The sequence below is a fragment of the Asterias amurensis genome, chromosome 11, assembly GCF_032118995.1.
Source record: "Asterias amurensis chromosome 11, ASM3211899v1".
Lineage (NCBI taxonomy): Eukaryota > Metazoa > Echinodermata > Asteroidea > Forcipulatida > Asteriidae > Asterias > Asterias amurensis.
Window position 1 is genome coordinate 9030061 of NC_092658.1, and position 16575 is coordinate 9046635.

The 16575-nt window shown below is 38.9% G+C and overlaps 2 protein-coding genes across 2 annotated transcripts in view; both read left to right on the forward strand.

Moving 5' to 3' along the window:
- LOC139944328 (extracellular serine/threonine protein CG31145-like) overlaps positions 1-3601 on the forward strand; it is a 28118-nt gene extending 24517 nt beyond the window's left edge. Inside the window, exons 8-10 of the mRNA XM_071941322.1 lie at positions 893-974; positions 1641-1700; positions 2491-3601. Of these exons, the coding sequence (XP_071797423.1) occupies positions 893-974; positions 1641-1700; positions 2491-2773 (425 nt within the window). The 3' untranslated portion in view covers positions 2774-3601. The remainder of the gene's footprint in view (positions 1-892; positions 975-1640; positions 1701-2490) is intronic.
- A 6168-nt stretch (positions 3602-9769) lies between these two features.
- The window catches only part of LOC139944463 (uncharacterized), a 28818-nt gene continuing 22012 nt past the window's right edge, over positions 9770-16575 (forward strand). The window contains exons 1-6 of the mRNA XM_071941479.1: positions 9770-9963; positions 11389-11574; positions 12452-12559; positions 13524-13619; positions 14777-14881; positions 16088-16183. Of these exons, the coding sequence (XP_071797580.1) occupies positions 11419-11574; positions 12452-12559; positions 13524-13619; positions 14777-14881; positions 16088-16183 (561 nt within the window). The 5' untranslated portion in view covers positions 9770-9963; positions 11389-11418. The remainder of the gene's footprint in view (positions 9964-11388; positions 11575-12451; positions 12560-13523; positions 13620-14776; positions 14882-16087; positions 16184-16575) is intronic.

Below are 16575 nucleotides of genomic sequence, written 5' to 3' on the forward strand. Positions count from 1 at the left end.
TCATATACAGCTATATATGTAAGACATTGAATATCATATAGTCATAAGACACAGTGTGGCGTTAATAATGCGTTCATCATAACTATGATTTGAGAATGGAGAATGGGGGGAAATCGATACCGGGCAAGGAAGGCAGGTGGACTCCAGCCGCTTCCTCGTTACCTCAGTGGCGAGAATCAATTGGAAACTGGGGGAGTATTAGGAAATAGTGCGGTGTAGTGGCAGGTAATGCAAAGACAGGTGGGCTCCTCGCTCTAACAGGAAGAAGTGTCGCCGAAATAGATTGGACGAGTAGGTCATTTTATTTGGCCCTAGAACCTCATACCGGACATTCTATTCTGCGACCTTTCATCAAAAATGTCAGTCTTTATTAACTAATACCCTGGATGAAAATGTGGAGGAAAGTATTGTTGGATATTACATTTTTTTTTGTGCCGTGGTAACAATTTGTGTAGGCAGCATGGAGGCAACCAACTGCACTACATGCAAGTCCTATATCTTTAAGAAAATTCTTGCAATTTAGAAACTGGATAATATTTCTTGTATTTCGTGGCGGTTCCCATGTACGGTAAAGTTGCCCGGTGCCCGCCATCCTAAAGAGTAGATTCATATTGTATTCAATTCGAAACACAGCAAACAGCAAAATGTGAACAGTTTCATCTGCGCTCAAGTTTTTAGTGAAAAATGATATAATATGATTTTGTTAGTGATTTGTAATTTGACTGCAAAATATGCGTATGTGATGTGGATGCATCATAATGTTATTTCACCGACAGAAGGTTGTATGCACAGTTGTATGTTGGTTCAGTAGTGAATTGATTGGTGCTATGGAAAGTTGGTGTGTAAACGTAAATCTAGTTTAAAATTGTTTTCTTTTCTCTTCCTCTCCCAGGTAACATGGACCGTCATCATTACGAGACATTTGAGGCCTTTGGAAACTTTACATTCCCGATTCATTTAGATCACGGAAGATCGTAAGTACAACGCATAATTTCCCCTGGAATTATTTAGATGTTAACATGCCACTCGCTCACTCTGGCTCCCCATCAGCCCAATTTTATTCTCTGCTCACCATAAATCTGCTCTTTATGATGCCCCTTAAAGCACAGAATCCAATGGGCGATAAGGTGCCCCTTAACGCACGATAGACAACTGGTCATAGTCTGGTAATTAGGGCAATGAAAAGTGTCCCTGGGTGTATCATAAGGTTAAGAAAAATACAATAACAACAACAACATTGAAAACTTCGCAACTACATCAACAACAGTGACAAAGTCAGCGACAGTGATAACAGCACCAAAATAAACACCAACATCGATTCGTGACCAAAATTTATGACAAAGCAGAGATGTCAGTTGGTAGTTTTTCCTCAAAAGTGACCACCAAACGGACTGATCACTTTAGATGTACTGTGATTTTTAGTTGAAAAAAGAGGAATGAATGAATTTACTTTTTCGGAATACCACTGATGCATTATACCCTAAACATTAAACATAACACGACTTTTCTTCAGATTGTCTTCGTTGTCATATGAATTCTTATTTTACCTATTATTTAGTTTCATACAACTTTTATTTTAACTGTTACTTATTTTCACTCAACTTTTTCTTCTCTCTTTTATTCATTTGTCGCTCAACTAGGTTTGGTAAACATCATCATGACGAGCTATCCATTCTCGCACCGCTATTCCAATGTTGCCTGTAAGTGTATGCAAACACATCCGTGTCACATAATACGCTGGGGATTTGCAACATAGTGCGCCACCAATAGCCTTTCTATAGAGAGGTCGTTTTTCAAAGACAACACCCAATGTAGAAAACCCGCCATGCGTGCGGAGATTTTCAGCTGCTGGTTTAATAATTTTGAAGCCTCCCATACAAACATCATAGTTACCCACACGAACAGTTGTCACAATAAAAACTTCAATGTGAAGGTGACCTCTGGCAAATGAGAACGACGTTTGTTCGACTAAAATAGGAAGTTGTGTCCGTTCCCGACCTTTTCCATGATGTTTGGAAAAAAATAAAAAAATTATAAACAAGGACAAATAAAACCTCTTATAAATAACGTCTTGTTGATGCACTGTGTTGTAATTCACCCAAATTACCTTGTTCATGTAAACTTACAAACCTTTTTGAAATGAATTAACGTTTTCGGTTAACATTGTACAATGCATTCGTAGTCGTAACTCATTGAAATAATTGTAGCCGTTAGTTGAATACCTAAACAGAACAAACTCATGCTTTAAAGTTCTAAAGTAACGTTATTTAAATTCATGTGAATTTTCACGTTCAAACAAAAGAGATCCAGTTTCAACCGAGGTCGTCTGGTATTGATTGTTGTGCCCCCCCTCCCCAACAAATGGTTAGACTTTGTCGCGCTAATATATTTTACGCATGCTCCCATTTTATTTTGTCAGCAAATCATGTGCAAAGTCTGAGCTTCTCGTCTTTATAATACAAATCAATTTGAAACCTTTTTGTTTATCAGTTTACGAGAGACGACCTACAACCGACTGGAGCTGCTGGCCACGGAGAAGTTTAAACTGAGTGACGTCATGCGCGAATCACTCTCACGTGACTTGTTATTTCCGGTGGTGATAGAAGCCCACTTGGAGGCGATGGACAGACGGCTTCAGACAATCCTGGGCCAGGTGGAGAAATGCTTCCAGAGGAAGAACAAATCGAAGGTTCTGAAACCTGAACCTCGGTTGAAGGACTACGTAGAACCCGAACAGTTAACAAAAGTTGAAGACTTTGAGGACGAGTACTGACCACTTTATAAAACAACTACACACAAATATTGCTGCTGTGTGGTAATTTTAAACTGTTTACAGCAAACAAGTTTTGTTTAATTGATTAAAGTCACAACTGAACAAGGGTATGTGTGCTTTTACTTTTGGCAAAAATGCTCTTTAGTCTGTTGGAAATGAGGTAAGCTTTTTTGCGTTTACATCGACTTCTAGAACGAGTGGCCGTTTTTTTAACGACAAAAAAAGCTTTTGTCTGAGTTTTTGAGGTAAGGGATAGTTTTTATATGGATACCAAAGAGTTCCAGAGGAAAGTGTGTATCACAAAGGTACAGGAGATCTTTTTTTTTTTTGTGTGTGAAGGTCCCAGGTACTCTGCAAATTCCAGAAAATTCAGTCTGAAAGGGAAATTAAAAAAAATGCTTTGTTTTCCAAAGTTGGTGGATTGAAGAAAAACACAAATCTAATTGAAACTACAAAATAATTGAAATGTTATTTGATTTGTTTTAAATCAGTTAATCTGTCCATCTTCCGTTGAAGAAATATTTCTTTACTGAAACCAGCTGATTTTCTTTTTATTTCTCAGTTGGTTTTTATTTTACTTGCATTAACACAAACGAATCACACAGATGTGTGGGATGGTGATTTTCTGCTTATTGAGTAGAAGTATATAGTATTCTGTCTTTGTTTTCTTTAAAGAGTTGCTATTTTTTATGCTGTTAAAAACAATCTGTTTTGTTTCTACTGAATTGTTGATAACAACCAAATTACCATTCATGTAAATTGTTTCAATTTGTGTGTGACAAAAATGCTGTAAGACAGCAGTCAATCACAAATACGTGGATGAGCAAATAGTAAATCCACTTACAAACTTTACGTTTTATTTGTTTAAAAAATAATTTACAATTTCAAGAAAAGTTGAAAAGATCAACTTTGATGGTGTCATCTACCTATTTTGCCCCAGTTTTGGTAGCCGATTTGTTTTTGTGCGCCAAGAGTCACGTGACTACGAGTGACTTAGTTTTTATAAACACATCATCTCATAATGATTTAGTGGGGCTTTAATGTTACGTCATTGATGTTCACTATTTGGCAAACAAAGATGGAGGCATAAGCATCAGCGTTGCCATGTTGCCACTCCTTACTGGGCACTGGTTACAAGAAGAAACGCCCTACATAAGTATCGGCGCTGTCATGTCGCCACTCCCTGACAGGAAAAAGCATTGGTTACCACATAAAACGCCCTCTCCTGTGTTTCTTCTCTTTTCTCGTTTCCTGTTACTTCTTGGCCCCTGTCTTTGACTGCTTATCTCTATATGTGAAATGAATGTAGGTCAAAGTTGCATGTACATTTCGGCTGGAGGCTGGAGGCTGGAGGCTGGTCTCTGGCGTTATTCACGAGCCTCGAAATGTGACGTCAAATGTGCAGGCTAGTTTCCTGTGAAATAAGAATGCCCGCATGGTGGCTGGCGTCATTGTATGTCGTTGCAGGAATTCCTTGGAAAATGTTCGACTTTGTGGGTGCGTTCGTTTAGCTTCCCGGGGTCGACCCCGGTCTGCCCCCGGTGCGTTTGAATAGCTATGACGTCATTCCAGGGGGCTCACCCGGGTCAGCCCCCAGTGCCCTGCTTGTGGAGTGGGTCACTTTGGGGCCGGCCCCAGGTACATGACGTCACTACGAGAGCGGTGAGTGATGATCGTTAAGCTCTTGTCGGGCTCACCCGAGTGAGAGCACCGTGGGGTAGACCCAGGGAAGCTAATCGAACGCGACCTGTATAAGGCATCCCTTTCCGGCTCTCTTGAAGATCTGGAATCTGTGGGTTGTCAAACTAGAGCAAGTTCGAGTGTGCACCATGGTTAACTAAAGGTTGACTATTTTGACTCGAACCCAGGCTGGTCAACCATTAGTAATTGACTACACGTGGTCGACAATTAATGGAACCAGCCTCGTGAGCGTGGTTTCTTCCGTGGTCCCGATGGTCTGCTCCATGCTAACATGTATGAAGTTTTGAGGGAAACCAGTGACATTATACCGAAAAGGCAATGGAGTGATTTCCTGATGGTTGACTTGACTTTTAAACGAGTTGTTCAAGTGAGTGCGTCACTGCGCACGTTCGTTGCTGCCCAGTAGTCGACTAAAATTTGCGCACTCGAACTTGCTCTTAGACTTGTGCTAAAACTATGGCTGAAACTAAATTCGAAAACAACTCGTTCCAATTTTTAACAACGAAATAAGCGCTAATAACAGGTGCATTGCTTTTATTTCTGTTCTCATTTAAATTATATTAATTTTAGCTTCTCACTTCGCACTTTAAAAACCCAAATGAGTTTTAAATTTTGTTGGAATGGATGTGTTTTAGAGAAATCTGTTTTAGTTCAGCTGCTTTTATAACGCCGTCTATTTGTTTCAGTTTAATAGTAATGCGCAACTCTCTTCTTCGTATTGAAAGCGTGCCTTTTATATTATAATATAAATCTTGTTGGCGGATAAATTTACGTCACAATCTCAAGATTTGTATTTTTGTCTAACCAAGACATGAGGGTCGCTCATGTGTTGAAGTTTCGATTATTTTTATTATAATTTAATTAATTGATCGGTTAAAACCAATTTTGTTTTGGAGATTTGTTTCGTTTTGTTTTTATTTACTGGAAATTTGGGTTCCTGTCTATACCTTATGTGCAATTAGTAGTGCTAATCGATTAGTAACGTTAATTGGTTAGAAGTGATAATCGATTAGTATTGTTAATCGATTACTTATGTTAATCGATTAGTAACGACAATCGGGATTTTTGCTTTATCTAATTTCCATTAGCTCTGATTTTCTTTGAAATCATTTATTCGGTATTATACAATTATCGAAAACTCTCTGTATAATAAAAATGATTGCTTTATTTTAAGGTATAATTTTGAGAATATATTGATAATAAATTGTATCAACTTTATATAAAAAGAACATAAATAAAGAGAGTGAGTGTTCCTTATGATTGTTAATTACTTGTCCCTCCTTCGGGCGCAATCGTTAATTAAAGCCATATATGAACCACATTGTCGCTTCACCACACTGCCTGTACGAATACAGCAAGTCGTGATCAGTGCTTAATTTCATTTAAAATAATATCAATCAATAATGAAATTGAGTCTTGTGAGTGTGTGACAATCATTTCGAATACCCTTATCCAGTGCTTTTCTGAAAGATTCCCAAAAAGCTCCGTGTTATCACTCATGTAAGGTCATAAATTATGTGGGAGCTCCAATTTGAATAGCCGCTTTGTTGCAACGTGGAGGATAACAAAGCAAACTCCCACACGTGACGTCAAGGTATTGCCATTTTGACGCATGCCGTTGACGACAGAAGTGTTTCTAGCTTTAAAAAAAACTTGAGGTTCCTTGAAATTCAGAAGTGTACAAATATCGAAATTACATTTTAAGACACTGGACACTATTGGTAATTGGCAAAGACCAGTCTTCTCACTTGGTGTATCTCAACATATGCATAAAATAACAAACCTGTGAAAATTTGAGCTTAATTGGTCGTCGAAGTTGCGAGATAATAATGAAAGAGAAAAAAAACACCCTTGTCACACTAAGTTGTGTGCTTTAGGATGGTTGATTTCAAATTCTATATCTGAGGTCTCGAAATGCGTGGAAAATCACTTCTTTCTCGAAAATTATGTCATTTCAGAGGGAGCCGCTTCTTACAATGTTTTATATTATCGACCTCTCCCCATTACTCGTTACCAAGTAAGGTTTTATGCTAATAATGATTTTGAGTAATTACCAAAAGTGTCCACTGCCTCTAAATGGTTTACAAACAATTACAAACAAGTTAAATAGCATTCCCGTCGGAAACAAATTCGCTCAAGTACTACACTTGACCTGATTTTTACTTGAGAAAATATAATTTGCTGTTGCAAACTGCTAACCAAAATGACAAAATATAGAAATGCAAAAACAATTGATTCAGGTCAATTTGTTTATACAAAACGTGTCGCAATTTCAAGTGAATTCATTAAATAACTGCCTATAGTATCTCGTGAAATTTATGTTATTGATAAAATTAATTTAGGTCAATTTGTGTATGCAAGAGTGGCGCAGTTTCAAGTCACTTCACACGAAATTTTATTGTCAAAATTAGCTGAGCCAAATGCTTATTTTTAAGGTCAATTTTTGAACGCAAGAATGGCGTTGGGTGTTGGAAACGAATCGTTTGTTAGAGTACCATTAACTGGGAATTTACACTGGAACCAACTCACGCAACGTTAACTGGTTTAGACGGACGGAAGTTGCTACAATTTCAGACCAGAAAATAAATATATTGTGTTTTTTGTTTTTTATTCAAACCGATAACTTTAGTAACAACTTGGGGCTGGCAGCCGAAGAAAAAAAAGCAATTCGCAATCATCTTCATTTTTGCGTTTTCATCTTCCAAATGATGTCATGTTCGTCTGGGTTTATTCCCTGTTCACACACATGGGCAGGGGCGTTAATCCGTCTTGAAGTGTGGGGGGGGGGGGACATAACAGTTACGGCGTGGGGTCGAATTACGAAAACTTCAGAAGTGTACACATACCAAAATTACATTAAAGGAACACATTGCCTTGGATCGGTCGAGTTGGTCTTTGAAAAGCGTTTGTAACCGTTTTTTATAAAATGCATATGGGTAGAAAGATGTTGCAAAAGTATAATACAATGATCCACACAAACATGCCTCGAAATTGCGTGGTTTTCCTTTTACCTCGTCGACTAACACGTCGGCCATTTATGGGGGTCAAAATTTTGACTCCCATAAATGGCCGACCGTGTTAGTTTGCACAGTAGAAGGAAAACCACGCAATTTCGAGGCAAACTTGTGTGGATTATTGTATTCTACTTTTAAAACATCTTTCCAACCATATGCATTATATAAAAAACGGTTTCAAACGCTTTTGTTTTGACCAACTCGTCCGATCCAAGGCAACGTGTTCCTTTAAAATGGTGAACAAGTGCATTATAAACAAGTAAAAATACCATTTCTGTTGAAAACATTCCGCTCAGGTAGCTGTTTAAAGCCAAAGCATTCTGTGAAGAGGTAGTCGGGACGCTGCTTCTTACAACATCTTCAGATGAGAATGTGTTTGTTAGGTTGCTGCTGCAGAGACACGGGGTGTCCAAGGCATGGTTAGATTGCACCGATGAAGAACGTAACGAATGAGTCTGTGCAGTGAATGGGGGAGAATACCGACCACCATCGTTCGTCCAAGACGCTCTGGCCGACGGTGGTTACACCAGAATTGCGCGGTGATGAGCGAGAAAGACGACGGCAGATGGCTTGATGAAAAGTGCGACGAAGAATACACAGCTATTTGCATGAAAGATTGGCCTGCAGGGAAAAAATCCACAAATCCGATCTACTGTTTCACAGTTGACAAAGAAGGCCGCCCAGTTAACGGACAATGTGTTCATAACCCAACTAGCTGTACAATAAGATTCGCAATATTCATTTTTGCGTTTTTCAACTTAATCTCGTGAATCTATCCCATGTTCACCCACACGACACATGTATCTTTCGAGAGTGAAAGTCAATCTGCATCACTTTTTTTAGTGAAACTGGAACGAACTTCACTCTAAATTGAGTCTACCCGTCTTTCACTCTCAAAATAGTTGTCCGCCATATGGTTCTTTGCAAGAGTGGTATGGCGGACAAAACGAGTGGCTTTAGGTGCAGACAGTTTCCCCATCAGAAACCGGACGCAAGTAACCAACTTAGCCATGAGTTGATGATTTACATTGAGCCAGATTGAAGTCAGCTTATTACCATGAATTTGAGTCAGGTATAGACAATGTTTTGACTATTCGTGGGGATTTGACGTTTGACTTGTAAGTCACATCTTACATAAGTATGATTCACCGAAAATAATATAGGAGCCACCTATATTATTAAATTAAAGGACACATATACATGTAAGGACAGGTTACTTGGTATCCAAGAAAAAAAACCATGAATATTCATGTTTTATCAATGGAACTGCGAGAGTGACTGTAATATCACGCAGTTCACAAAGTATATAGCTAAGAATCTGAAAAACAGCATGAATATTCCTGTATTTTATGATCGCAGCAAATACCCAGCTTGTAAACAAAATGGCGAACGTGTTCCATAGACCAAGGGCCTCCATGGTTTAATTTACTGCAAGGACGGTTTTGCACGGGGGCGGACACAACTGCATATGCAAATGTGTCCGGGCGGACACAATTGCAGCATGCAGCAGCGTCCGGGCGGACGTGATTGCATATGTATAGTATTGCATTGCATAGAGGACATAATTACATGCGACACCGGCGCTGTTATTTTCTAAAATCAACCGAAGACGTATCATTCCCAATCGCCTGAAATTTTACGAAGTGGTGTGAAGGAAGGCCGAGAAGCAGAACTTGGTTTGAGTCGTCTAGCTTAGCAATCTTTTTGAGATATTGGCATTGAACGGTGTCTTAAAATCAAGATTAAAATGGAGATTAGAGGCCCATCCCGGCAACCTGTAGCTTGGAGACAGTCTTGTACTCATGGGACTTCCTTTGAGGCAAATCTGAGAAAAAGTTTTGGAGGTTTTCGAGTTTCCCTTCATTTTTTTTTAAATGTAACAAAAGGAAGTCCTTTAAGAAGAAGACGGTTGGAGACATTTTGAATTAATCTTGATTCTAAGGACATCGTTATATCAAAGACTAGGCAATATCTCAAATTAGTTGCCAAGCACATATCGCTCTCCAACACACATTACGACAAAATTAAAGTATGTTGAAGTTTTGATGTCAAATACCGTTTATGACCGTCACTGACGTGCGTTGACGAGTAATTTTGACTGGTGCCTAAACTCAGTCTGGTTACAGATAAATATGACTCACGCCCCCACCCCCCACCCCCCAATCTGTTATCCTCGTTCTCGCGTTTTCCATCAACCTGAAAATGGCTTGACTTAACACGTGCAGGGGATCATACGAGGTTGAAAGTTCCCGTATTATTATTTTTTTTTTTAGCCACATGTGTAGTGCAGTGCAAGTGCAAGACACAACTTGTCCCGCAGATCGGCGTGCTGAGTGTGGTTCATGCATAGAGTAAGGATGGTAGTAAGTAGGTTGAATATCCAGCATTTACTATAGTTCGCACGCACGGACTTCAGGAGCACTGCAACTCTTCTTGGAATTGATCCGCACCCGCTAAAGTTTCAGAGAAAAAAAGGTATTTTTTTGATCACCGATAATCAATATATATGTAATGTTTATAAAAATATAGCCCAGGTTGGAGACTCCTCCGTTGCACATGCGGAGCGGCACTGACAAGACAGTGACATGCACCACTGACATTCTACCTCCATGCACTGACTGACGTCCTACCACTACCAGGTCCAAGGCAATGTTAATGTTATGCATTTTGTACAGTAGGCCTACTGTTGAATAGAAATGAGTTTGTATTAAAGTCTCGACACAAGTTTTTGCTGCATAATAACAATAATAATAAACCGTTCTTCAAAAGCACATTACACACAGTCAAAAGAGAAAAACAAACAAAATTAAATATCCTTTAACAAGTGAGTTTTGAGAAGGCGCTTGAATAAATCCAGAGTTTGTGCGTCTTTGATGTTATGGGGGAGTTTGTTCCAAAGAGTAGGAGAAGACGTAGAAAATGCACGTTGGCCGTAAGACTTAGTTGAGGCAGATGAACAGGCAAGTAGAGATTGCATGGTATTGATACTTCAAAAAGGGTTTTCATTTTTTAAGTTTTTCGAAGATTCATCATTTCATCGCAATAATGCATGCTCTAGTTAGGTAACGCAGGAAAACGCAACTAACAAAATATGCAAATTACTCCCCTCCCTACTCCCAGTATCGATGAGGTTCGTTCAGCCCACCTTGTTGAGCTGTAAATGGCTCTCTTTTAACATGGGTCCCATTACATTTATGGCGACTGTGAGACCAAAAAAGAGAGCCATTTACAGCTCAATTAGAAGGTGGGCTAAGAAAAGGTTCTTTCCGCTATGATGGCGAAGCCAACCTCATCCTACATTCCGCTATTGATCTGTCGATGGGAGTGGAGCAAACCTCATTTTTAGTACCCCCTCCCCATCAATCATTTTGCTTGGGTGTTACCTTTGCGTTAGTTGTGATAGCAAAACCCTCCTTCTGACGGCCGCAAGGCCACACAATGCACAGAGCCGAAGCTCCGCCCACTCATGTTTAAATCTCAACTAGGGAAATTTGTGACCATTTCGCTCAGTGTTTTTGTTTTGTTTTTTGGTCCTTTTTCTTCAAAATATTTCCTCAACGGTGTTTTGAGTGTTATGAAAGGAGTCATTAGTTATTGAGGATCAAGTTTGTGTTCTTAGAATTTGTGCCATTACTTTTGAAAGTGGTAAAAATGGGGCAATCTGGTGGCTAGCTGTCGAAATTGTACGTGTTGATCCATTTCACCCTGTTTTTAGTGTTGAATTTAGCTCGTAACCCTCCTCGGCGTTGCTGCCGTCGGGAGGAGGGTTTTATCGCAACCATGGAGGAAGGAAAGACTACGCGTGACCTGACTGCATCTGCTATGATTGTCAGGAGGATCTACAGTTACAGTTATTTCAATTATTACTTTTTGCTCATATTTTCCTGTTTTTATCAACAGATTAATTGATTGCTTGTTGTTGCCAACAAGATGGCATCCAGGAAAGACGTTGAACAGAGGTTTCACGCATTGTCCGAAGAGGAAAAACTTCCTTATAGACTGTTAGTCGCGATCAATCGGGATGAGGTAGAAACAGGCACAGAGCTCCTGGTGTCTAATGACATTGACGTCAACTTTAGGAGTGAGGTAGTGTAAGATCTAAGCCTACTGTCAATAATCAGTGTCATTACTGTTAGGATTTAAATTAAAGGCACTGGAAACTATTGGTACTTGGTAAAATAATTGTTAGCATTAAAACTTACTTGGTAACGAGCAATGGAGAGCTGTTAATAGTATAAAACATTGTGAGAAACGGCTCCCTCTGAAGTAACGTACATGTAGTTTGTGAGAAAGAAGGAACTTCTCAGTAAAATATTCGAATTGATTTCGAAACCTCACGCTTGAGGTCTCAAAATCAAGCATCTGAAAGTCAGAACTTAGTATGACAAGGATGTTTTTTCTTCCACTATTATCTTGCAACTTCAACAACCAATTGAGCTCAATTTGTCACAGGTTTGTTATTTTGTGGATATGTCTTGTTCCAGTGTCTTTAATGATTAAATAGTGTATGATCTAGTTTAATAGATGTTAAATTTGCACCAGGGATAAAGAGTATCATTTGGTTTTACCCTGTCACCAATGTGTGTAAAGCACTGTATACTCAAATCCTTTCCTGAGTTTGTGAAAACAAGTCACATGCGTTTTAGATTGACAAAGGTCGTAGATTTGAATCCATCTCAGTAGAATAAGTAGACAATCTACTATCTATCACTGACGTATTGGGCCAAGACTAATTGCTGTACAAGTATTTGTAATTAGTGCTTTCATTCTGTCTTTTTGCGCTATATAGTCTGAAAAACCCGAATCATATTCAGTAAATACACAGGTCCTGTTTACTCAAAATGTATGCATATGATAACACATGTATTGTTAACATTATTACTATCATTCCTTAGTGTGATTTATATGTATTTTGTTTTAAGTTTTAATTTCTTTCTTCTGTTTTACTTTTGTTATCTTACAGTTGTTTTTTAAAGGACATACTCTGCTGACACGAGCTGCTTTTCAAAGTCCAAGAATGTGTAAACTTCTTTTAGATCGAGGTGCAGATATTAACTTGGGAGAATCTAAGGTGACTTTAAGAATTCAAAGACATTTTAAGGCATCATTTAAGCTTAACATCGTTTGAATGTTTTCAACTGAAGTATTGACGAAGTCAGAAATATGGCAGTTGAAAGGCCAAGTCACACTGCAGCGATAACGAAAACGATAACGACGCAAAGGGAACGCATTCTATTGGTTGAATTGCTCCCCACAGAATATGCCCATGCTTAATCAACCAATCCAGGGCGTGCATTTTTAACATTATCGTTTTTGTTCTCGTTATCGAGGCCTGTGTGACCGGGCCTTGACACCCTTCATAATAAACAATAATTTTGTTTACTAAAATTTTGAATCAATATTAAGATAAATCACACAAAAAATGCGAAAACAGATCGACCATTTTTGTTACATGTCTGACCAAGGTAAGACTTGTAAACCAACTTAATTTTAAAGTCGTTCAATTTGAATATTCCAAATTACAAATCAAAGTTATTATTATACTTCCATATAAGAGGGTGCTAGTTAACTTCTGTAGGTGTGTTGTGTAAACACAAAGTTGCACCTGTTTCAGACAGGCCAGCCTAATTCACGCCTTACCAAATTGATTAAAAGCAACTCTAGGTCGACCAAAATAAGTTTGGGTTTCTGACAGGGGAACTTATAACGTTTACATTAGCTGGGCTCATGAAAAGATCAATGTCTGAAACCAAGGTGCTTCAGAGTCCTTCGTAACGACTGCAACAGTCAATCTTTTGACTTCTAGCTGCCTCAGACATCATAATAATAATAATGTACATTTTTTTTTTTTTTTTTTTTTTATTTTTTTATAGGGCGCACATATCCAAACATCAAACCTTTCATGTACTACATGTAAGTTCAGAATTTGGTTTGGCGCGACTCTGGGGTACGATAACGCATGATCTTGACTGGCTTTTCAAATAGAATGATTCCTCTATCACCGTTTAACTTTTGACATGTTTTCATTAATGCAGCACAATGCAGCACCTTTAATCTGTGCAGCGGAGCATAACACTGAGTCCTGTAGAGTTCTACTGGAGGCTGGAGCTGATCCCAACTTGCCTGATAATGTAAGTTCAAATACAGGGCTTAAACATTGGGTACATCAAGCCTGAAATTCTTTCTACTTCTATTTCTAATTTGATTGCCCTCAGTAAAATCATGAAAATGGTGATTAAAGGCAGTGGACACTTTTGGTAATTACTCAAAATAATTATTAGCATAAAACCTTACTTGGTAACGAGTAATGGGGAGAGGTTGATAGTATAAACATTGTGTGAAACAGCTCCCTCTGAAGTGACGTAGTTTTTGAGAACGAAGTAATTTTCTGCGAATTTGATTTAGAGACCTCAGATTTAGAATTTGAGGTCTCAAAATCAAGCATCTGAAAGCACACAATTTTGTGTGACAAGGTGTTTTTTGGTTTTCATTATCTCGCAACTTCGACGACCAATTGAGCTCAAACTTTCACAGGTTTGTTAATTTATGCATATGTTGAGATACACCAAATGAGAAGACTGGTCTTTGACAATTACCAATAGTGTCCAGGGTCTTTGAATAGCTGGGGAAAAAAATATATTATACCATACACCATGAAAAAGTATTGTTTCAGCCCTTGTGCTCCAAAAATGTTGTCCTACTTTATTCCAAGGACCAAATACCATACCTGGTACATGTGAAATACTTGTCACACGAGGGTTTTTAACGGGCAACTTGGAGGTAATTATACTGCACTGAACTGCGGACAAAAGGAGTCTATCTTGTAGACAATGTTTTCTTTGCAATGAAAGTGTTTGCCTGTAAATTGTCTTGTGTGTACAAAAATGACTTGAGGATGAGGAGAATGTTTAACAACAAAATATTGAAAATTCAAATTTATTCATATTTGTGATGAGGACCATCACAGAAACACCTCCTTTTCTGTGGAGTCCCATTATTAACATCAGATTAAAAACCATTGAAAAAAAAACATGTCGCTAATATTGATCAAAGTTGCCCTTTTCCAGCAAAGAGTTAACCCAGTTTAATGAGTTTGTCAGATATATAATCTGTGAAGAGAACTTGGGTATCTTTGTGTATTTGAGGTGGTGTTAGGTTGTTCGCCTTCTACTTTTTCGCCAAAGCCCTGAACACTTTTGTCAAATGGAGGACAGAACTTTAACTTTCTGTCAACCATTTTTAGCACCAATGAGATGAACCATGTTGTGTTTTTATATTTGCATAATAGTCTGGTTCCAGACCGCTGCATGCTGCTGCTCAATCCAACCTGTCCGCTATACCACTCCTGTTGGCTGCAGGAGCTGACGTCCATGTTAGAGAACTGAGGGACATTGTGAGTATCCTCAAAGCTAGATTGTATTTTGTTAATATTACAATTTCATTATTACATACCTGCCAACTGTCCCGGTTTTCCTGGGACAGTCCCGGTTTCTGAGTTTTGAAGACCCTAAAAATCGGGATTGTCCTGATTTCTCAACTTTCCCGATTTTATTTTTAAAAGTTAAAAAATTACTGGTGAACAAGTCTAGTTGTATCTTAGAGTAAAACAATGGTTCCTTGTCACAATAAATGAGGGGTACGGTGGTCAAGTCCATGTTTTAAAGTTCGTAAAATGGTTTTACAAGTCTTGATTTGCGCTATATTTAATGTGGCCAACTTAAATTGCTGTCAACTTACCGTGGTACTCCCTTGTGCCGTCAACTCGCCTTCAACTCAACCACTACGCAGATGGACTAATCTTGGACTAGACTAGTCTTGACCCAAGACGTCAGCTTTTAATTAACACGAAGTGAAGTAGATACCACACATGCAGTGCTGATCATTGACGCCTTGAGCCAAGACTAATCCTAATGCAGGAAAGCACCCTCTGTTGTCGATGTCATGCAAGCCCTCTCAAAATGCAAGATGGCGGATAGCGGCCAATGGCCTTGTAGCTTAGAGATGATCTTTTCACAAGAAAAAAAACTAATTTTTTAAAACTGAGATGGAACTTAAAACTTGTGAAAATTCTCTTTTGGCTAATACTTTATAGTTTTATGCATCTTTTGTGGATTTTGAATTTATTTTGGAGGAGTTGACGGCGAGTTGACGGTATCCAGTTGGCGGTAAGTAATTGGACCCTATTTCCCAATGTGCGTTGCTAACTGATCGATTTGCAAAAGAAGTTTTTATCATAACCGATCCTTAAATTACGAAGCCATGAATCAAAATAGTTGTTGACGAAAAAAAGTATTATCAAGGGCAAAATAAGACGGAAAGATAAAAAATGGGGAATTTTGTCGCATTTTTATTTCACCTAAAGACGTTAGGGCTCATTTAAGCCATCCTAAGTTAGGACGGGTTACTCATCCTAACTCGAGATAGGATTAATCCTAGCATTTAGTGAAATCAGCTGCTGGTCACTGGGCCTTAAATCATTCCTTAAACCATCTCACCTCCCTGGGGAGTAGTGTACAGCCTTGACAACAAATGCACTACTCAAACATGTAGCTCACTCTGAATTTCTTTCTTTGTATTTTTTTCTCTTGTTTCAATGCAGGGGGGGAGACAGCCTCTTCATTATGCTGCTCAGAACGATCCAGAGGCATGTAAGCTGCTACTTGATGCAGGTGCTGATGTCAATGCCCCTCTTGATGTGAGTTGTGTGTGTGTGTGTTTGTCACAGGATGGTCGTTAATGACAGGGCAATATGTGGTCTTTCAGCAGTCATTGAAGGTTATTTTAATATTGCGTAGAGCAAGGGCATTGGAAAATCTTAAAGTGTATGAGAATAGTTTTTCAATATCAAGTCTAAGGGTACCAAGGATTTGACCAGGCGCCATTGAGGTCATTACAAGGGGGCTTTGAGACAACGACCAAAGGGCATCAAGGCAATAACCAGGGGACCAATTATGATAAGGCCATGGGCCAGAAGCCCCACCAGGAAGCAACTGAGGCCAAAACAGGTGCACCTAGTCCTAGATCATGGCCACTGGGCAAAGACAGCTGGGGCATCAAGTTCAAGAGTAGGGCCATTGAGGGCAAGAC